Consider the following 22,388-nt stretch of genomic DNA (forward strand, 5'->3'; position numbering starts at 1 on the left):
CACACATGTTTAAAATCTAAGAATGGGTTACTCCACTTGATCTGCCCCCATCCTCAGAAACATGTGGCAGAATCTATTCAAGTGTACTCTTTTTAAATGGAAAATGGAATGAGTGACCATCTGGCTGAGGGAAGACAGCCATTCAGTGAGACTCATTAAAGAGGCTGAACAGAGAAGAAAAACTCAGCCAGATGTGCATTCAAGGTCCTGTTAAAGAGGGCTGTGGAATTTTCCTTTTTTTCTCTTTGTGTACGTTCATTCTAATCACATGGATATCTTGTTAACTGCGCAGTTAAACAGTGCAGTAACTTGCTGTGGGCAAGTTACTGTTGCAAACTCATAATTAATAACTTAATGCCTTGTCCAGCAGAATGTCTCTAATTCCAGGGAGGGAACATACAATCAGCTTCAGAGTAGCAGCTTTATTGGCCCAGCTCAAGGTATGAGCAGCTCTTGCAGTACAACAAGAATAAAATGTTTCCTAATAAGAACACCTGTCAAACACTTATTTGCTGATACAGGTGAACTACAAAATGGTTTGCAATGGTGCAATGTCCACCCTGAACAGGTACCTTCAGTTTAACAAATGCAGCACTAACTTTGCTGCAACTTCACAATAAATTATAGCCATTTGAAAAGCTGTTTATGAGATGGTGACCTGAGACACCATCCTCAGGCAACCTGGGGAACCAACTGCCTGGGGTGACATGGGCAGCTATACTTCTACTCCAGGTGGAGAAGTGGGGAAGAATTTTTTCACCCAGAGGGTGCTGGGAATCTGGAACTCACTGCCTGTAAGACTGGTAGAAGCACAAAGCCTCATAACATTTAAGTAGTGTTTAGGTACCTACTCGCGATGTAAAGACACGGAAGGCTGTGGGCCAAATACTGGAAAACGGGATTAGAATAGTTTATTTTCCCATTCTCCACGTTTCATTTAAGTCATGTTCTGAAATACTATAAATTATTACTTGATAACGGGAGGCGACAAACAGCACACAAAGCCAGGGAAGTTGAAAAGACCAGAACAAGGAAGCAAAAAAAAATTGACAGAAAGTGACAGGCAGCAATTAGAGACAGAGAAGCTGGAAATACTAGACTAGTTGACAAGATTGCAACAGAATGCAAGAACAACCAGTTCTGCAAGTAAAAGACCAAGACTCTTGGAGGACCTTCATCTATCATTCTCATTATAAGTAAGAGTCAGACTCAGAATACAATGTTCAAGACAAAAAAAAGTGCAGATATCCGAAGTAGACACGCAGGAAGCTGGAAGAACCCAGCAAGCCAGGCAGCATCAGGAGGTGGAGAGGTCAACACTTCGGGTGTAACCTTTCTTTCTTCAGGGTCCTGAAGAAGGATTATACCCGAAACATTGATTTCTCCACCTCCTGATGCTGCTTGGCTTGCTGGGTTCTTCCAGCTTCCTGCAAGAACATAATGTTGACAGTAGATCAGGGATATGTGAATAATGTGGCACAATGAAGTGGAAAAAAAAGAGTCACTTTTAATCTGTTCGGCAAATTTTAAAGTACAATTTCACACTTAAGTGAGTTTCTCAACCCACTGAATGCTTTTCTCATGGGAACAACAATAAAGTTGAAACATTTCCCTGGAACCATCAAAAGAAATGTCGCAGCTGTATAAGGTCACCAAGAAATCTTTTTATTTTGTCTTGAAGAAGAAAGAAATTCTAATGTGGCCTTTCATGAAATATTGATGTTTCAATAAGCATTGAAAATGCAGACAGTGACACTGGAAATGTAAACAGTAATGTTGCAGACATGGATGGTAAAATATTCAGCATATTAACAAACATTGAGGAATGTAGAATGAGAATGAGATGTAAATTTTGATCCTGAGGATTTTGAGAGAGACTCTAGGGATGTAAAGGATGATTAGTAGAAATCACAAGGCAAAAATTATGAATCTGATTAAACTACAGTCAAGCCAAGTAAAGTAAATAAAAGTAAATTAGTTGTGAAAAGTAATTTTTTTTGTCAAATTATGTTTTGGGCATAACTGTGTGAATTTAGATATTTATGTTTTGTATTTGCAGATTAAATTTTCAATTACAATAATGGTGCGAGAGATGGTAATGAAGTGAATTGTTGAATGAAATCTCTTTGATACAAAGAATGCTTTAAACAAATTACTTCACAGAAACGTTATCGTGGTCTGATTTTCAACTTTAATAGCTTACCACATTCAGTGCATAAGCCATAGGGCAAACATTTCAATGTACCATTTTATCAATATTTTTTAAATCCTAATTTTATCTTTCAGTCTTTTATTTCCTGAATGTAGGATGGGTAAGCCAACTTGCAGTGAATACCAGTCATGACATTGGACAAGTGAGTGGTTATATAACATTTACATAGAGCGATGCAAATGGGACATCAAAAGGTTAGAAGATGAGGAATGAAGTCTCAATGCAGTGAAGGGATCTTATGAAAATTGGATCTTTCTTTCACCTGAAAAGAGATTGCTAAAGAAAGAGGGTCTAGGGAATCTATTAGAGATTTTCAAATTAGCAAAAGACAAACAGTGAAAGATCATTTGATAGCAATAGATTACACGTAGATTACACATTTGAAGGTAGCACTAAAGTACAACAGGTGGAAAGTGAGAAGAAATATTTTCACAAAGATTTGTTCCAATGTAGAATACTTTAGAGCAGGTGGTTATGGAGGTAGAACTTTAAAATCACTTAAGGGGGATATATATTTGGAAAGGAGGAATTTTAAAAAAGAGAAAGGAACACGTGGTTGGCTTGATTTATTACTGTCACATGCACTGAGGTACAGTGAAAAGTGTTGTCTTACATGTTTTATAGGCAGATTGTACTATACATGGGCATCAAGGTAACAGAAGAGAGTGCAGGATACAGTGTATCAGCTGCCAAGAAGGTGCAGAGAGAGATCAACATTAACATTAAAGAGTAGGAAGCTCGAATTGGAGAGCTAGCATAGGTTCAATGTCTGAATGATTTCTTGCTGTGATAAAAATGCTGTGATGCTAAGAATGCATTTTCTTTTTTTGAGTTTAGTTCCTCATTTTTACATGACATCCAGCAACCTGAAAATTCACATTACAATTAGCTCATGGTTTCTGATTGTAGTATGGGCTGGTTCATTAATGCTTACGGGCCCAATGCCTGCAATTGAAAGTCATGACAGGGAGGAGTGTTGGCAGGAGATGTTTTATATAAACTCCAAACCATGTATTGAATTGAAATAGTTCATGTTTTGATGTTGGTAATTCTGAAGTTGTAACTTTGGGCACAGTGTAATGTGGTGAACATACGTCCAGGGGTTTATATGTTTACTTCAATATTCGGACCAGAAATCTGATGGCACTGTGACTACTTTCCAGATACCAAACAGGGGGCTAAGGGTCCAAAATGTCAAAGTGAAATACTCTTTACTCTTTATAGGAGGTATGCTCTCTGTCATTTTGGTGTAGGTTTAATCTAGGAACCATGCTTTGAACTCCCCTAATTTGGCAACTAATTCTCAATCATGGCTCTTTGAAGCACCTTAGAACATTTCTGAACAATGAAGATATCCTCATGTTGCTCGTGATTGGCAGAAAGGGCTTCCAGTCTGTTGCAGACACTGAAGACAGTAGCAATGGTCTTCCCAGTAGCAAAGACAGCAAATGGAGGTGAAGACGGGGGCAGGGTTTGGGCTGCTGCTGGAGAGGTGGAAGGAGGAAGGGTTGGAAAGAAAAGCAATTGCTGGAGATGTTCTGCTTGCAAGTGACTGGGCAAGAGTGGGAACGAAACAAGAAAGCAGTTCATTGAGCTGGGAAATGGAGGCGACAGATTGGAGGATGGCAATGTGGTCAACTATACTGAACAATTCATTATAAATATACCAGAGGAACTAATTACAGATAGTATAATTTGTGTTTTAGTAGCATTTCATTGCCACAACAGGTATACCAAGTGGGTTTGTTAGGCCAAAATGACCATTTTGCACTTCATTACCTTTATGTTGCATAGCAATAGTTCTGAGGCCTAAAGGGATCAAAAGAAATGGGGGATAATGAAGGAACATATGGAATAGCAGAGTAAAGCTCGATGGGCTGAATGACCAGGCTCCTATTTTCTGTGATGATATGTTTCTGTGTATATTGGTGGTGGTAATAAAAATAGGAACAAAGTCAGAGTAATAGCCCTTGAACACCAGGACTCACCTAGACCACACTTGTCAATGTCAACGATCGGAGCTTTGTTCCTGTGGTGTAGGATGTTAACTGAACCCTTTGTCTGTCTCAATACCTCAAACACTCTCCAAGATACTTGCTGTTCTCCATCTTATCTGAGTGCAGATGGCTAATGAGAGATCAAACACTGCCTGGGACTTACCCGCTGTTGTATCAGCGCGTGCTTATGCTCCATTTCCCTTTTCTCCACAGCCGAGTCAATCACAAGCTGGTCCAGCTGAACAGGACAGAAACCAAAACAATCTGTTAGTCTGCACACACAGCAAGGCTCAGGCATTTCTGCAAAATCACAGCACCTTTGCCCTAAATGCCTTCTGAAAATGCCAAAACTTCATGAGAGTGACAAGATTATGAAATATCTGGAATAATTCCTCAAATGTAAAGGATTAACTCTTTGGGAATTTAACCTTTTTCAATATCAATTGAGGACTGACAAGCACCGCTTTCTAGAATCATTTGAGGTTTTTGTGCATTTCTTTAACAGGCCACACTTTCAGGAATTATTTATGATATAAGTAATCTTCAAATTGAAGGCAGTTAAATATAATCATGCTTTCCAGGTTTAACCAAACAAGAAACATGCCCCCAGAACTCTCTCGAATGAGCCAAATCTTTCATGCGATAGTGATGAAGAAAAGACAGAAAAAAAATAAAGAAACATGACACAAGAATGGAAAGGAATGGGAAATATAACTGGTATTGTGCATGGGGAGGAGGGGTAAGATTGTGAGCAGTATTCTGGGGTGGGAAAGATAAGCATACAGGAAACAGGAGAAAGAGAGGTTTGCATTTATATAACCCCTTACAAGGCTTCAGGGTGCCTCAAAGCACCTAACAGCTAATGAAGCACTTTCAAAGTGCAGTCACTAATGCATCTTTGGAGAGTGTGTGAAGGGACAGTGACATAATAAACTGAGGGACAAATGTCACATTGAACTGTGGAGGCAAAGGTGGAAAAAAACATTATTAGCATGGACCAAGTGAAATTGGAAAGAGTGCCAGCTCAAATTCTGTGAGAAAACGTGATGAATTCAATGAGGACGAGGAATTTTGTTTCAGTGGATGCCACAAGGTGGTTCATGGCGGTGGCTCACTGGCACCATCTGGTGGACAGTTAGAGTTGAACCTAATGCCTCTGATTCTGAGATGGGGGTTACGAACCCCACTTTTAATTTAAAGCTCTATATCCAGATCTGGTTTAAACGTCACTACTGAGGTACATCATCACCAGTTAACAACTTTTTATGGAGCTCATAGTCCAACATGTGTTCAACTGCTCGGAGTGCTGGATAAGGTTACAATTAAAAACTTCATTCTCAATAACTACTTTTATTACATTGCTTCAATGAAATAGCTCTTCTCTCTCTGAAAATATGATTAACTAATCCTCCTGGAGATGTGGCACACAGTTTCAGTGCACATTTTTCCCGATATGTCTTGAACTGATCTTCTCCAGGATGTTGTCCATTCTCAAGAGCTGAGAATTACTGCACTGCTTCCATTCTAAAACTATGGGGCACAGGCTAAAAATTAGGGCCAGACCATCCAAGGCAGATGCTAGAAAATACTTCAACGCACAAAGAATGAATGAGGTTTGGAACTCTCTTCCACAATCCCCAGGACCTGATCAGGTGTACCCTAGAACTCTGTGGGAAGCTGGAGAAGTGATCGCTGGGCCTCTTACTGAGATATTTGTATCATCAATAGTCACAGGTGAGGTGCCGGAAGACTGGAGGTTGGCTAACATGGTGCCACTGTTTAAGAAGGGGGGTAAGGACAAGCCAGGGAACTATAGAACAGTGAGCCTGACGTCGGTGGTGGGCAAGTTGTTGGAGGGAATTCTGAGGGACAGGATGTACATGTATTTGGAAAGGCAAAGACTGATTAGGGATAGTCAACATGGCTTTGTGCGTGGGAAATCATGTCTCACAAACTTGATTGAGTTTTTTGAGGAATTAACAAAGAGGACTGATGAGAGCAGAGCAGGAGATGTGATCTAATTGGACTTCAGTAAGGCGTTCGACAAGGTTTGCCATGGGAGACTGTAGTGGACAGCGAAGAGGGTTACCTCAGATTACAACAGGATCTTGTCCAGATGGGCCAATGGGGCTGAGAAGTGGCAGATGGAGTTAAATTCAGATAAATGCGAGGTGCTGCAGTTTGGGAAAACAAATCTTAGCAGGACTTATACACTTAATGGTAAGGTCCTAGGGAGTATGACTGAACAAAGAGACCTTGAAGTGCAGGTTCATAGCTCCTTGAAAGTGGAGTCGCAGGTAGATACGATAGTGAAGGCAGCATTTGGTATGCTTTCCTTTATTGGTCAGAGTATTGAGTACAGGAGTTGGGAGGTCATGTTGCAGCTGCACAGGACATTGGTTAGGCCACTGTTGGAATATTGCGTGCAATTCTGGTCTCCTTCCTATTGGAAATATGTTGTGAAACTTGAAAGGGTTCAGAAAAGATTTACAAGGATGTTGCCAGAGTTGGAGGATTTGAGCTATAGGGAAAGGCTGCACAGGCTGGGGCTGTTTTCCCTGGAGCGTCGGAGGCTGAGGGGTGACCTTATAGAGGTTTACAAAATTATGAGGGGCATGGATAGGGTAAATAGGCAAAGTCTTTTCCCTGGGGTCGGGGAGTCCAGAACTAGAGAGCATAGGTTTAGGGTGAGAGGGGAAAGATATAAAAGAGACCTAAGGGGCAACTTTTTCATGCAGAGGGTGGTAAGTGTATGGAATGAGCTGCCAGATGAAGTGGTGGAAGCTGGTACAATTGCAACATTGAAGAGGCATTTGGATGGGTATATGAATAGGAAGGGTTTGGGGGGATATGGGCCAGGTGCTGGCAGGTGGGACTAGATTGGGTTGGGATATCTGGTCGGCCTGAACGGGTTGGACCAAAGGATCTGTTTCCATGCTGTACATCTCTATGACTCTATGATTCTAAATGGTATTTGATGCTAGATCAGCTATTAACTTTAAATCGGAGACAGATACATCATTGTTAAGCAAAGGGATATGGGCAAAAGACGGGTGTATGGAGTTTGGCCACAGATCAGCCATGATATCATTGATTGTTGGAACAGGCTTGAAGGGCTGAATGGTCTACTCCTGTATTCCTATGTGTTGTAGTAATTTGATATGCAATGAATCGAGAGCAAGTGGAAGTTATACATCTGTGTGCAAATGGTGTTCACATTTTATGCTAGAAATGTAATCTTCTTTTGTTCTCTTTCCCAATTTGTCCTCTTTGACTCCTCCAGTTTTTGCAACTCCCCCCGAGGTACAGCTCCCCCTCCCCCAAGGATACAGCTCCCTCTGTGAGGTACAGCCCCCCCCCACCCCCCGAGGTACAGCTCCCCCTGAGGTGACTCAGCTTGTGCCACTTTTGCCTCTGGGCCAGAAGATTGGGGGTTCAGGTCCCAAACTGGAGAACTGAGCATTTGGTTGAGATTCCAAGGCAATACTGAGGGATTGCTACACTGTTGGAGATGCCACCTTTCATCTGAGATTTTACATTGAGGTCCTATTTGTCCCCTCACATAGTTCTGAAAAAGGAAGCCAGTGCTCCCTAGTAATCTGGACAAAATGACCCCTAATCTAATATTGCTAGATCAGACCAGTTGTTTACGATCACATTATTGTCTGTAGGAGCGCTAGGCTCTCTTGTTTTCTCCATCATTGATTTTATGGATATTTCATCAAAGCATTGTGGCTGGGGTTGCTGTACAAGTCACTCTCTTTCCTTTCACTCTACTTCATGCAAATGGTTTTTTTGGATCAGCCTAGTCCCACCCTCAGCTGCCGTTTACTTCTGTGGATGTTCAAGTAGGACACACAGAAGACAGAATCAGTAACAAAATCCTGGTGGACTTTCATCCCTTACATTTTCTCGAGACATTATGCTATTTGAGGGGAACAAAACCGCTGAGTCTGTGTGGTTCAATACCACATGGGCAATGCATTTATTCATTAAGTTACTGAAGGGACGTCTTAAATAATTAAAACAGGCTCCAGTTATTAACTTTCAATTCGTGACTTCATCCACTTTCGCGCAGGAATCCAGAAATAATGTCAACAGATAAATCATCTTCTGTTAAACCCTTCTCCATGTTTCTCATTAACTACCTGTGACTTTCAACAACCTCAAACTCATTAACTTTGAAAAAAGACAAATAATCTGAAGTGATAAGATCTGCTGGTAACACCTTAATCGGAAAGCACGGTGACATTGCATGGTCTCTCACCTCTGTGGCCAGCTTTTTCATGTAGGGATCCAGCTCCTTAAGCAAGTCATATCCTTGCTGGAAGAAGGTGTACTGAGCATGCATGAATGACAGCATCTGCAGCACAGAATGACAAACCATCAAACAGGTTTCAAGATGCAAGATTTCCCTGAAATTGATCAAGTTCGTTAAAACCGCAATATTCATTTCACAGAATTCTTCTGAATCTTTTTTTTTGAAAGGTTGGTACAAAGATACAAGTCACCGTTTTGACTTTTGGTCTTACAGTTAAAGCTGACCAGCCTTATCCCCAGTGAGTGCCATTCCTCCACAGACTTATCACAATCCCCCACCGAGCCTGAGTGTAGAATGCCCATGTCAGAGAGTATTACTGATGAATATTACACACTATCTGATTATTGAGTACATGATTGCTGAGGCTGTGTGTTTGCAGAGTGAGTGTTATTATCTAGTGTTGGAGTCTTGCAGTATTAGTTAATTCCCAGTGTTGCAATTTTACTGTGTGAGGGTTGGAGAGTTACAATGTGAGTTTATAGTATTGGGAGCTCATATCCAGTGTTGGAATGCTTACATGCAGTAGAGGTCCACAAACTGTATTAAAATCACGATCTTACTTTCTGTTTTGAGTTTTGGTCCTACAGTTCAGGCTGACCAGCTTCTATCCCCAACATTCAGTGCTTTATGTAAGATTTATTAAAACATGCCAAGGTGAATCCAGTTTACAAAGTAAGTGGAACAACGTTTGAAATGTGGGAAATCCAATTGTCTGAGGTAGTGACATATTGATCTTTTGTTGAAGATCCTGTAACGTTTACCTGAAAAGGTTAGGGAGCGTTGTCTACTTGTAAAGGCAGAAAATAAGCAATGGAAATAAGCAAAATAAACAAAGTCTTACCGCATCTAATATTTCAAACTTCTTCTTTGCCTGCAGAACATTAATCTAAGAAAGACAAGATCACAGGTTTATTAACAGAGAGAGAGAGAGTCAGCTCTTATACAATAGTTGCTGTTATAGTCTTTTATTAATGGTTGATATCATGATTTTAAAATTCCCTATTTTATTGAGAGCTGTTGTTAATATCTCCTGTTTTACAGATGTGTGTGTTAATACCGTTTTACTATTAGCTGGTATTTAGAGCTCCCAACATTACTGAAGGCTCTGGCTGTTTGATTGATTGTTGCTGCACAACTTATGTTAAACATGTCAGCAGCGCCACACTGTCTAGACAATGCAGCCAAGGAGGCATCCGGGCTGAACCCTTTGTTACTGTGGAGAACTGAAGATTGACTACATTATACACCAAACAAAGGGGGAAGAACATAGGAAACTGGAAGGCTGTGTAGATAGCGAGTGATGCTGGTTTTATATTCAATGTAAGGCACTTCAGAGAAAAAAATGTAGTCTATATTTTAAATTAATAATTCATTTTCATCCACAGTCTGAACTGATAGAGTAAGTGAGAGAATCAAGCTGGTCAAAACTGTATCGAAACATGGTTCATTAAGGTTTTGAAGTGTATTAAATGAGTGCTGTCTCCAAAGGACAAAGCTTTATTTATTACTTATGCAAGGGAAGGGTCAGGGTAACTTCCCCGTACCTTCTCCACAGACACAGCAGCAACAAAGTGGGGTAGTCACACATTGCCACAGTGCCTTTATAAACCAACAGGAATTCTGACAAAACACTATGGTGCCTGCTTCAACAGAAGCAGCCCTGTGGGGATCCTTTAAAACAGGAAAATCTTTTAATTCATGGAGCAGCTTATTTCTTGTTTCATGTTTCCACCTTCTCCACATTTGTCAAGAGGTAGTTCCAGCAAGTCCGCTAACTGGTGAGAGATAACGGGGCTGAATTACAGGGAGCTGAGTAAGGGGTCTACAAAACCAAAAACCACCAAGTGTGCCAATACACCTGGTGAGTCGCAGACAATGTCTCATTCACAACGGCATCAGGTCAGTCACAGACAGAAATCACCAGCAGTGGGGGGGCAGTGATTCTGTAATCTGGTGTGTTTGGCAGTTCAAGCTAACATCTACATGTTTTTCTAATCACCCTGTTCAGCGATGCCATGGCACACCTCTGGAGCAGAGGTGGTGGGACATTAACGCTGGTTGCATAGCCCAGAGGTAGGGTCAGTACTACAAGTGAGCAGCACAGTGGATCACTGGTTAGCACTGCTGCCTCACAACGCTGGGACCTGGGTTCGATTCCATCCTTGGGTGACTGACTGTGCGAAGTTTGCATATTTTCTCTGTGTCTGTGTGGACTTCTGCCCATTGTCCAAAGATTTGCAGGTTAGGTGGTTTGGCCATGCTAAATTGCCCATAGTGTTCAGGGATGTGTGGGTTAGGTGGATTAGCTGTGGGAAGTGTAGGGTTACAGGGAGATGGGTGGGAAACTCTTTGGATGGTTGGTGTGAACTTGATGGGCCAAATGGCCTGCTTCCACACAGTAGTCATTCTATGAAGTGCTCAATTCTTTCTGAAAAAAATTTCCCTCAATCAATTTTATTTAACTTATTGTTCCTAATCAACCTATTCAGAGATGATTTGGAGATGCCGGTGTTGGACTGGGGTGTACAAAGCTAAAAATCACACAACACCAGGTTATAGTCCCCCCTAGTCCAGGAACTCCCCACATACATTTGAGACACCACCCATGCCCTCCACTTTGTCCAAGACTTCCGTTTCCCCAGCCCCCAACGCCTTATCTTCACCATGGATATCCAATCCCTCTACACCTCCATCCCCCATGACCAGGGCCTCCAAGCCCTCCGTTTCTTCCTCTCCTGATGTCCCCAACAGTACCCTTCCACCGACACTCTCATTCGTTTGGCCGAACTCGTCCTCACCCTTAACAATTTCTCCTTTGAATCCTCCCACTTCCTCCAGACCAAAGCGGTAGCCATGGGCACATGTATGGGCCCCATCTATGCCTGTCTCTTTGTTGGCTACGTAGAGCAGTCGATCTTCTGTAATTACATCAGCACCACTCCCCACCTCTTCCTCCGCTACATTGATGACTGCATTGGCGCCACCTCATGCTCCCGTGAGGAGGTTGAGCAATTCATCAACTTCACCAACACATTCCACCCTGACCTTAAATTTACCTGGATTAGTGGTGCTGGAAGAGCACAGCAGTTCAGGCAGCATCCAAGAAGCTACTTGGATGCTGCCTGAACTGCTGTGCTCTTCCAGCACCACTAATCCAGAATCTGATTTCCAGCATCTGTCGTCATTGTTTTTACCTCTTAAATTTACCTTGACCATCTGTGACACCTCTCTCCCCTTCCTGGACCTCTCCATCTCCATTAATGACGACTGACTTGACACCGACATTTTTTACAAACCCACCAACTCTCACAGCTACCTGGATTACACTTCTTCCCACCCTACCTCCTGCAAAAATGCCATCCCGTATTCCCAATTCCTCTGCCTCCGCCGGATCTGCTCCCAGGAGGACCAGTTCCACCACAGAACACACCAGATGGCCTCCTTCTTTAGAGACCACAATTTCCCTTCCCACGTGGTTAAAGATGCCCTCCAACGCATCTCATCCACATCCCGCACCTCCGCCCTCAGACCCCACCCCTCCAACCGTAACAAGGCCAGAACGCCCCTGGTGCTCACCTTCCACCCTGTCAACCTTCGCATAAACCAAATCATCTGCCGACATTTCCGCCACCTCCAAACGGACCCCACCACCAGGGATATATTTCCCTCCCCATCTCTTTCCGCCTTCCGCAAAGACCGTTCCCTCTGTGACTGCCTGGTCAGGTCCACGACCCCTACAACCCACCCTCCTGTCCTGGTACCTTCCCCTGCCACCGCAGGAACTGTAAAACCTGCGCCCACACCTCCTCCCTCACCTCTATCCAAGGCCCTATAGGAGCCTTCCACACCCAAAGTTTTACCTGCACATCCACCAATATAATTTATTGTATCCGTTGCTCCCGATGCGGTCTCCTCTACATAAGGGAGACTGGACGCCTCCTAGCAGAGCGCTTTAGGGAACATCGCTGGGACACCCGCACCAATCAACAACACCGCCCTGTGGCTCAACATTTCAACTCCCCCTCCCACTCTGCCGTGGACATGGAGGTCCTGGGCCTCCTTCACCGCCGCTCCCTCACCACCAGACGCCTGGAGGAAGAACGTCTCATCTTCCGCCTCGGAACACTTCAACCCCAGGGCATCAATGTGGACTTCAACAGCTTCCTCATTTCCCCTTCCCCCACCTCACCCCACTTTCAAACTTCCAGCTCAGCACTGTCCCCATGACTTGTACTACCTGTCTATCTTCTTTTCCACCTATCCACTCCACCCTCCCCCCCGACCCATCACCTTCATCCCCTCCCCCACTCAACTATTGTACTCTATGCTAATTTCTCCCCACCCCCACCCTCCTCTCACTTATCTCTCCACCCTTCAGGCTCTCTGCCTGTATTCCTGATGAAGGGCTTTTGCCCGAAACATCGATTCTCCTGCTTCTCGGATGCTGCCTGAACTGCTGTGCTCTTCCAGCACCACTAATCCAGAATATAGTCCAACAGGTTTAATTAGAAGCACTAGTTTTCAGAGCACCTGAAGGAGCAGTGCTCCGAAAGCTAGTGCTTCCAAATAAACCTGTTGGACTATAACCTGGTGTTGTGTGATTTTTTCACTTTGTACACCCCAGTCCAACATCAGCATCGCCAAATAATCTCTGAACAGATTGATTAGGAACAATAAGTTAAATAAAATTGATTGAGGAAAGTTTTTTTTAGAAAGAATTGAGCACTTCATAGAATGACTACTGTGTGGAAGCAGGCCATTTGTCCCATCAAGTTCACACCAACCATCCAAACAGTTTCCCACCCATCTCCCTGTAACCCTACACTTTTTGTTCCAAGATGTTATTGCACACCTCTGGAGCAGGTGAGACTTGAACTGAGGTCTCTCAGTCCAAGGGTAGGAACATTATCACTGTACCACAGGAGGGCCCCTCAATCTCACTTTGAACTGTAAAAGGCTAAGTGATTCCGGTGTCCCTTCCACAAATTTGAGATCAGCCTCATATTTCCAGCTGGGAAGATATTTGTGGAGCATTGTACTGCCATCAAGTGGCGGACTCTTGAAACTGACCTCATACAGGAACTGAACAAATATCAATGGGCAATATCAATATCGCACTGAATCCACGGAATCAGATTACATGCATCAATCTGACACAGTGCCGGAGGAAGACTGTCAAAGACACGCAAGAACCCATTACCACAAGAAGTCATCGAGGCTGATTTAGGGAACAGCTGCTTAAATACGCGAGGGAAGAATGAGGCAATATATAAACACACATGGTTAAGAATGGTAAATCTTATTAGGAGTAAGGGAGAAGAAGCTGAGAGAAAAGTAAAGTGAGGAGGTGAGACATTGAAAGCCAACTATCCAGATCAAGGCTTACATAGGCAAAAGAGAATGAGAACAGACAGAAGGGAAAAGCCAGCAAGTGATATGAATGGATCAGATTTGTTGTGTTTGGAAGCAAATATGCAATTCATTCATTCTCAAAATCAGAAAATTACAAGCACTAATTGGAATGTTGTAACTTTGAGGGAAATCTGACCTTGGTCAAAGTAACAATTTCCAGCTGTAACATTTTCATGAGAGATGGAGATAGAAAAGAGGCTGGTCAGTTTTTCTTATTTAAATCCACAGTTACTCAGTTTTATTATTGATGAGGGAGTTCAGAGTCTGCCTGATCTATAATAGGGGACCTCTTAAGAATAAGATTATTGTTGACCAGTGAATAAACTAACAGGGTTAGAGGGCGGCACGGTGGCACAGTGGTTAGCACTGCTGCCTCACAGCGCCAGAGACCCGGGTTCAATTCCCGACTCAGGCGGCTGACTGTGTGGAGTTTGCACATTCTCCCTGTGTCTGTGTGGGTTTCCTCCGGGTGCTCCGGTTTCCTCCCACATTCCAAAAATGTGCAGGTCAGGTATGCTAAATTGCCCGTAGTGTTAGGTAAGGGGTAGATGTAGGGGTATGGGTGGGTTGCGCTTCGGTGGGGCGGTGTGGACTTGTTGGGCCGAAGGGCCTGTTTCCACACTGTAAGTAATCTAATCTTTAAGCAATTAGAGAAGCCTGGAGTGGGAAATGAGTTGAGTTTAAGGAGATATTATCTTCACGGGGTTAGACTGGGATAATGTGGAAGTTTACATTTGGAAAGGATTTTAGAATGAATTCAAGGCTGTTTACTTCTGCTATACATGGTACAGTCGAGAAAGGATGTAGAATTAGGCCTGATCCTGGGTAATGAATCAAACTAAAGATACAACACTGGAAGATATTGATCATAATTTTAACAAGTTCATGTCTAAAGTAACAGCGGTGAACATGCTGAACTTTAGCCCAGCTCAGGTAGAAGGAGATCCAGCCCAGATGAACACTTGGGGAAAAAAGGACAGATCAAAAAGCCCAGTATTTCCATTCATCCTCGGAGTGCAAGTTTCACACAGTGTAGCAACATCAGGTTTAAACAAAAGCTGGTCGATTCATATAAGGGGATGTAACAGAACAGCCCAGAAATATCCGGAAAGGAAAATACAGGCAAGATGGAGCATGAAAGAAAACTGGCAATCAATAGAAAGGGAAATGCGAAGGAATTATAGGAAAAATAAGAACGATTGAAGTGGAGGAGTGTCTTATTCCAAGCTGCTTCAAAGGAGCACTATAAAACCGAATCTGACTCCAAGAAACATAAGGTGATCCTCAGAAAGTTGGCTAAAGACCTGGTCAAAGAGGTAGCTTAGGAAAGGAGAGGAGGTCAAGAGCTGGAGATGTTTAGAGAGGGAATTCCAGAGGTTGGGATCCAATCACATGAAGGCGTGGGCACAAGTGGTGGAGTGATTAAAATGAGAGACGTATCAGGAAGCAGAATTACAGCCGTCCGGGAGACGGGTGCTTCTGTAGAGCTGGAGGAGATTACAGAGATGGGGGTGGGTGAAAGAAGCTATGCATAGGTTTGAAAATAAAGATAACAATTTCAAACCGTAAAGCACGTATTGTTCTTCCACAACCTGTTCACCACTCTGTTTACTGCAGGTTAGAATGGGTCAAGCCTGGAGCTTACCCATTTCTTTTGTTTAATCCATTCACAGAACGTCACTGACTGGGTCAGCATTTAATGCCAAGATGGTAGGTAAAAGTCAACCACATTGCTATGGGTCTGGAGTCATATGAAGGCCAGACCAGGTAAGGATGGAAGATTCTTTATTGTCTTAAAAAAAGACATTAGTGAACCAGATGGGTTTTTTCCAATAAATTGTGGCAATGGAATTTCTGGTCATGGATATGGATCATTAGATTAGCACGATAGAGATGTCCAGCACAGAAACAGACCCTTCGATCTAACTCGTCCAGGCCGACCAGATATCCCAACCCAATTTAGTCCCACCTGCAAGCACCCGGCCCATATGCCTCCAAGATTCTTAATTCCAGATTTATCTTGCTCCATCTACCAAGGTGGGATTTGAACCTAGGTCCTCAGAACATTATGTGGATCTTTGGATCAACAGTTCAGCAATAATACACGAGGTCACTGATCCCCTCTTGCTAAAATATCTCTCACGTCTGATCTGCAGTTTGATGCAACTACTCCAGGTTCCCTTTAACTGGAAGGTATGAGGCTTCCGCTGATTCCAAGGTGATGAAATTGACTATCCGTAAGAAACATATCTCAGATTAATCCAATGCTGAATGTGAATCCCACTCACCTGAAATTCACGCTGTGCACAAGATGGGAGCAGCATGCTTCGCCAATGAGAAAGGGCACAGTCTGCACTTATTTAATGAACATTATCAGAAACAGGGTGCTCTCAAAATAAGTCTAACTAACCTTAAAGGTTGCATCATGGGAATTGAGGTGGAAATTGGACTCCAACTAACTTATCATAAGTACCATCCTTTTTACAACTGGCCCACACAACAAACAAACAGGTGTTCCGTCAGACATTTCACACATACGATTAAAGATGTGAACTATCTGAATATTCAGCACTTGCTAATTCCAGTCAGACGGATATGGAATTATTCTCTGCTCTTCTAATCATTCTTGCAATCACCTTCAGGGAAAATAGAAAGTGTAAGATATTTGGCAAAAAAATCCCAAGGGAAATAAGGAGTTTTTAAAAAAAAGAATTAATGTTGCAAGCTGTTGTGATCCAGAATGCACTGTTTGGAGGATGATGGAAGCAGATTTATTCATGGCTTTCAGGAAGGAAACTGGGTATAAATATAAAAAGAATAATATGCAGGGGTCTGAGGAAAGAAAAGATTGGAACTAATTAGCACGGCTCTTTCAAAGAGCCAGCACTGACACAAGAGCTTCATTTTCCATTGTTCGATTGCATTAAACTAGAAAACACTCTCAACAGCAGGAAACTTTAAGCTTTTGAGAGATGGATGGGATGTTAGCTTTTATTTCTGTTCATTTTTAATAAATCAGGATCAATCAAATATTTTTCTGACAGTCAATTCCTCTGATAGCGTCAGCCCTTACCATAAATAGAAAAGAAAATCAATCTGCTGAAGTAACAGGAACACAAAAATATGCGGGTCAGCGGGGGGCGGGGGGAAATGTCAGAAGTAAGAAGGATGAATCTTTGTTCCTTTCTTTTAAATTAAGGGCTCAGTCCTTCACTGACATGTTCAACATGGAAGTATCTCATTGGGATGATACATTGATGGCCTCATGGAAGATCAAGGACATGGGTATTTGCTGCCATCATGTGGTAATTCAATGTATAGCACAGCAATTCAGAATCCCCAACCTTTTCAGTGTCACCTCCCATTTTCATTGGTCTGATGTATTCTATCTGCCACCTTTACCACCAACACTTAAAAGCAGCAGTATATACCTGCCACAAGACGCACTGCAGCAATTCACCAAGGCTCCTCTGAATATAGTTTCCAAATAATTGGCCTCAACCACCAAGAAAGAATAAGGGTAACAGATGCATGGAACACCACCAACTGCAAGTCTCACGTCACCCTGATTTGGATTGCCATTTTGTGCACTGTCACTGAATCAAAATCCTGGACCTGCGCCCCCAACACCACTGCAGGCAGTTCCCGGGTTGTGGCAGGTTCCATTGTGGAGTCCAGTTTGCCAGTCCATTTTGGATACAAATTGGAACACAATGCAGGACAACGTAAAGGAACCATTCATAAGTACAGGAAATGTTCATGTGTTAAATTACACCCCGAATGAGATCATGCTTGTAAGAGAGAATGTTCATATGGACATCCATAAACTCCCTGTATTGGTGTCCCTACACTACGTGGCTTCAAGATGGCCATCATCACCACTTCCTCCAGGGTACTTCGGGCTGAGCAATAAGGGCTGACCGAGCCAGTGATGCCTATATCCCATGAATGAAGAAAGAAAATTCTCCAAGCCTGACACTAATTCACACACTCTTCGTGGAGGGAGAGCACTTTTTACCTAATAGCAAAGTCAAGGTTTAAGGAAGAGTAATGAATTGTAAGCTTCCCACTGCTTAATCTTGGCCTTGCTGCGATGAAATCACAACAACACCAGGCCTCTGATACATAGACTCGTATTCCAACAGCCAACATCACAGTAAGTCTGAGATTCCAACAACTGATTCTCAACAGATTTCTCATCAACTCTACAGAGGGTATCTTCATCAAAAATGTTTAATTCGGTGATTACATTCTGTTTATTTTGATGAATAGATTTTTAAATGACGTAGAAATATCCATTGCCAGATAACAGGATGTGTTCTTTCTAGATGCAGGAAGACCCACATGATGTCTTGGTCCCCTCACTCACCGGCAGCTGGACATTGTGCTGGAACAGCCACAGGAGGGCACTGGTGGCTGCAGGGAGTGGGTGGTTGGTGATCTTAGATCGGTGCAGTTTCTGTTCATGTCCAGTCAGGGCAGAGAGCTGCAAGGATTGTCCTGTTGGACCAGTGTCTTGATACTCAGCAGCATTGATAAGGCCAGTTACATCTGTTACGAGGCACTCAGTCATGCTGGCTGGTGTTTGAATCACAACATTGTCATATAATCAATGAATTGTGTGAAACCCTGCTAATGGGTGCCTCAAAATCACATATTCACTCAGCATTTTCTATTCCAGTTCACACTATTCTTGATGGAATTTCTGCTCTATTGCCTTCGATCCTTCACAAGTTTCACAAACAAACAAAATCAAAAACCCAGGGCATTCAAATCACAGAATCATAAAATAGAATCCTTGCTGTGTGGAAACAGGCCATTCGGCCCAACTGGTCCACACCAATCCTCCGAAGAGCATCCTGCCCAGAAACCTCCCTCTACCCTATATTTCCCACGGCTAACCCACCTACCCTGCACATCCCTGAACACTATGGGCATCATCGATCCACCTAAACTGCACATCTTTGGACTGTGGGAGGAAACCGGGGAACACAGCAGAAACCCACACAGACACGGGGAGAACGTGCAAACTCCACACTTTTCTATGGAGGACAGTATTAGAAATCCTTGAAAGAAGTGGCTGGAGACTACTCAGAAAGACTAGAGCAGTGATTTAATGAGATGACTCATTTGCCATTATGAAACACCTCCATCCTATCTCTGCTGCAGCTGAAGTGTGTTTAGCTCCTGTTGTGTTAACTGCTTTAATGCACCTTATGGTAATCCATTACATCATTCATCCTGCAGACTGATCTTTCACTCACTTGCGACAAGCTGCTCTGCTGGAAGTCACACTCCAAGTTTCATTGTTAGTGACTGGAGAGCTCTCTCCTGTGAGATCCCGCCTTTTGTCGGTTTTCCCCTCCCCTCGCCTGAAGGTGCAGACTCCTGATTCAACAGCCACTGGCTGCTATCTGTCTCAATAATCCCAGTGTGCACACTGAATATCAGCGAGCTATTCAGCTGCAGGCACCATCACAGCCAGGCCTGATCTGGACAGGGGCCACAGTCAAAATCCACAAGAAGACTAAACTCCTTGGCACCAGTGCTCCTGGTAGGGTCCAGTTTAGACTGGACAATACTGACGTAAATTTGAACTTTAAGATGGAGAGTCCACATGAAGAGGTTTTGCTTTTCCCTACACAGCTAACCTCGGTAGTATGTGCTTCACAGCATCTCCCAAAGCCCTGGTATCTCGTCTTGCTCCATACCTGAAGAACGTAGTCGAGTGCCAGGTGCCTGAAGCATTTCCTGGTCATGGTTAATGTCCCCGTAGCCTCCTCCACCTCATGTGTCTTGTTCCGCGTAGCCTGAGCATTTTTGATCAATGCCAGATCCATGTCCTCTCTGACCTTATCAAAATGCTTCTTTGTCTCCTTGAACTTCCGAACATCTCTGTAGTTGGGAAAGAAACACAAACGTAGATCACTTGGTTAAAAATCACACAACACCAGGTTACAGTCCAACAGATTTAATTGGAAGCACTAGCTTTCAGAGCGCTGCTCCTTCGTCAGGTGGGTGTGGAGGACACAGTTGTAAGGCACAGAATTTATAGCAAAAGTTTACAGTGTGATGTAACTGAAATTACACATTGAAAAATACCTTGATTGTCTGTTGAGTTCTTTCATCTGTTTGAATATCATGATAGTTTCACTTCTTTCATGTATAAATTACAAAACCTTTTTTTAAAAAAAGTTGCATTCTCAGGTTAGCTGTAACAATTGATGTTAGCTAGACAATATGTTGAAGGTGTTAGCCCCCTGTGTTCTCTGTCTATGCCATGATGTTTAGATTGATTCTAATCTAAAAAGTGAGATAACAGAGTTTTACATGAATTCATGCAGTTTTTGAGCAAAGTACAATGTAACTCTGCATTGGATCTGTGTGTCTGTGTATGTGTTGTGAGTGTGAGAGAGAGTGTATATGTGTGTGTAGTGAGTATAGAGTGTTTTAAGTCTGTGAGTGGGTGCATCAGTGTGTGTGTGTGTGTGTGTGTGTGTGTGTGTGTGTGTGTGTGTGTGTGTGTGCGCGCGCATGTCTCCAAATCATGTATATCACTTGATTGTGGAATGGGCTGAATGTAATGGGACAGGTTTAGTAATTCACATGACAATATCTATTGCTGAAGAACCAAATTATAGCCCATTTGATAAACTGAATTGAACAACTTGTTATGGATGAAAAAGGATTGATAAGATATTGGGCTAGGAGCAGGAATGGGCTTCAATATAATCCCACACAGGGGAAGCGATGGCCCAGGGGTATTATTATGAGTGTTAATCCAGAGACCCAGGGAATGTTCAGAGGACCTGGGTTCAAATCCTGCCAGAAGATGGTAGAATTTGAATTCAATACAAAAAAATTTGGAATAAGTATCATGTGATTGTCGATTGTTGGACAAACCTATCAGGTTCATTAATGCCATTTAAAGAAGGAAACTGCCATCTTTACCTGGTCTGGCCTACATGTGAATCCAGGCCACCACAATGGGGTTGATTCTTAACTGCCCCCTATGTATTTAGGGATGAGAGATAAATGCTGGCTGAGCCAGCAACACACTCATCCTGAATGAATTAAAAAAAACACACAGCTTATGGCATTTACTTAAAGACTAAATAGTTGGACAAGATGGAAGCCTGGGAGACTGGTAGCATTGGGCAATGGGATGCAGGAAAGGGGGATAGTTGAGGAAATAGACAGGGAGAAAACATTGTCTAGTGACTGAAATGGGAACATTCTGCTTGACAGTTATAGAGTCATAGAGACGTATAGCATGGAAACAGACCCTTCGGTCCAACTTGTACAGACCAGATAGCCCAACCCAATCAAGTCCCATTTGCCAGCACTTGGCCCATATCCCTCTAAATCCTTCCTATTCATATACCATCCAGATGCCTTTGTACCAGCCCCCACCACTTTCTCTGGCAGCTCATTCCATACACGTACCACCCTCTGCGTGAAAAAGTTGCCCCTTAAGTCCCTATATTGGTCCCTTCTCACCTTAAACCCATGCCCTCTATTTCTGGACTCCCCCACCCCAAGGAAAAGACCTTGTCTATTTATCCTATCCATGCCCCTCATGATTTTATAAACTTCAAAAGGTCACCCCTCAGCCTCCAACACACCAGGGAAAACTGCTCCAGCCTATTCAAACTCTCCATATAGCTCAAATCCTTCAACTGTGGCAACATCCTTGTAAATCTTTTCTAAACCCTTTCAAGTTTCACAATATCCTTCCAATAGGAAGGAGACCAGAATTGCACACAAAAGTAGCCTAACCAACAACCTGTACAGTCGTATTGAGTACTACTCCTGTACTCAATACTCTGACCAATAAAGGAAAGCATACCAAACGCCTTCTTTACTATCCTATCTACCTGAGACTCTATTTTCAAGGAGCTATGAACCTGCACTCCAAGGTCTCTTTGTTCAGCAACGCTCCCTAGGACCTTACCATTAAGTGTATAAGTCCTGCTAAGATTTGCTTCCCCAAAATGCAGCACCTTGCATTTATCTAAATTAAACTAGATGTGGTTTGGTACATTAAATGACTGTTAAAGATGGCATCCACTGGCAGGCAATAGTCAAATGGCAACAAATACAAGGTCATGACTTTCCACTGTGTAGGATCTGTGCCAGTAGTTGGCACACTGAGCATCTGGCACAAGCATCATTCGTGGGCTCACTATAAATACGCACTGTATTAAAGTCTATGCAAAACTCTCTCAACCTAAAAGCATCTGTGGTCCGAATGAAACCCTTTTACTGCTAAACAATGCTCTGATTCTATCCGATTACACAATTAAATCTTTTCTAATCAGAGACTGGAAGGATAATGAGAATGAATCGGATGTACAGTTCTCTCAAAGGCCAGCACTCACTTTCCTTTCCTTTGGTTCCCTGCCCTTGTTTAAGGGATCAAGTCACCACTGTCTATTCTCATGAT

General features: G+C 42.9%; 1 protein-coding gene across 1 annotated transcript in view; it reads right to left on the bottom strand.

The window, feature by feature from the left end:
* Nucleotides 1–22,388, bottom strand: part of acap3a (ArfGAP with coiled-coil, ankyrin repeat and PH domains 3a) — a 303,937-nt gene that overhangs the window by 68,424 nt on the left and 213,125 nt on the right. The window contains exons 6-9 of the mRNA XM_072586472.1: nt 19,654–19,837; nt 9,372–9,416; nt 8,477–8,572; nt 4,373–4,447 (exon numbers count right to left, since the gene is read on the bottom strand). Coding sequence (XP_072442573.1) covers nt 4,373–4,447; nt 8,477–8,572; nt 9,372–9,416; nt 19,654–19,837 — 400 coding nt within the window. The remainder of the gene's footprint in view (nt 1–4,372; nt 4,448–8,476; nt 8,573–9,371; nt 9,417–19,653; nt 19,838–22,388) is intronic.

The sequence above is a fragment of the Chiloscyllium punctatum genome, chromosome 16 (genome assembly GCF_047496795.1).
Source record: "Chiloscyllium punctatum isolate Juve2018m chromosome 16, sChiPun1.3, whole genome shotgun sequence".
In the NCBI taxonomy this organism is placed as follows: domain Eukaryota; kingdom Metazoa; phylum Chordata; class Chondrichthyes; order Orectolobiformes; family Hemiscylliidae; genus Chiloscyllium; species Chiloscyllium punctatum.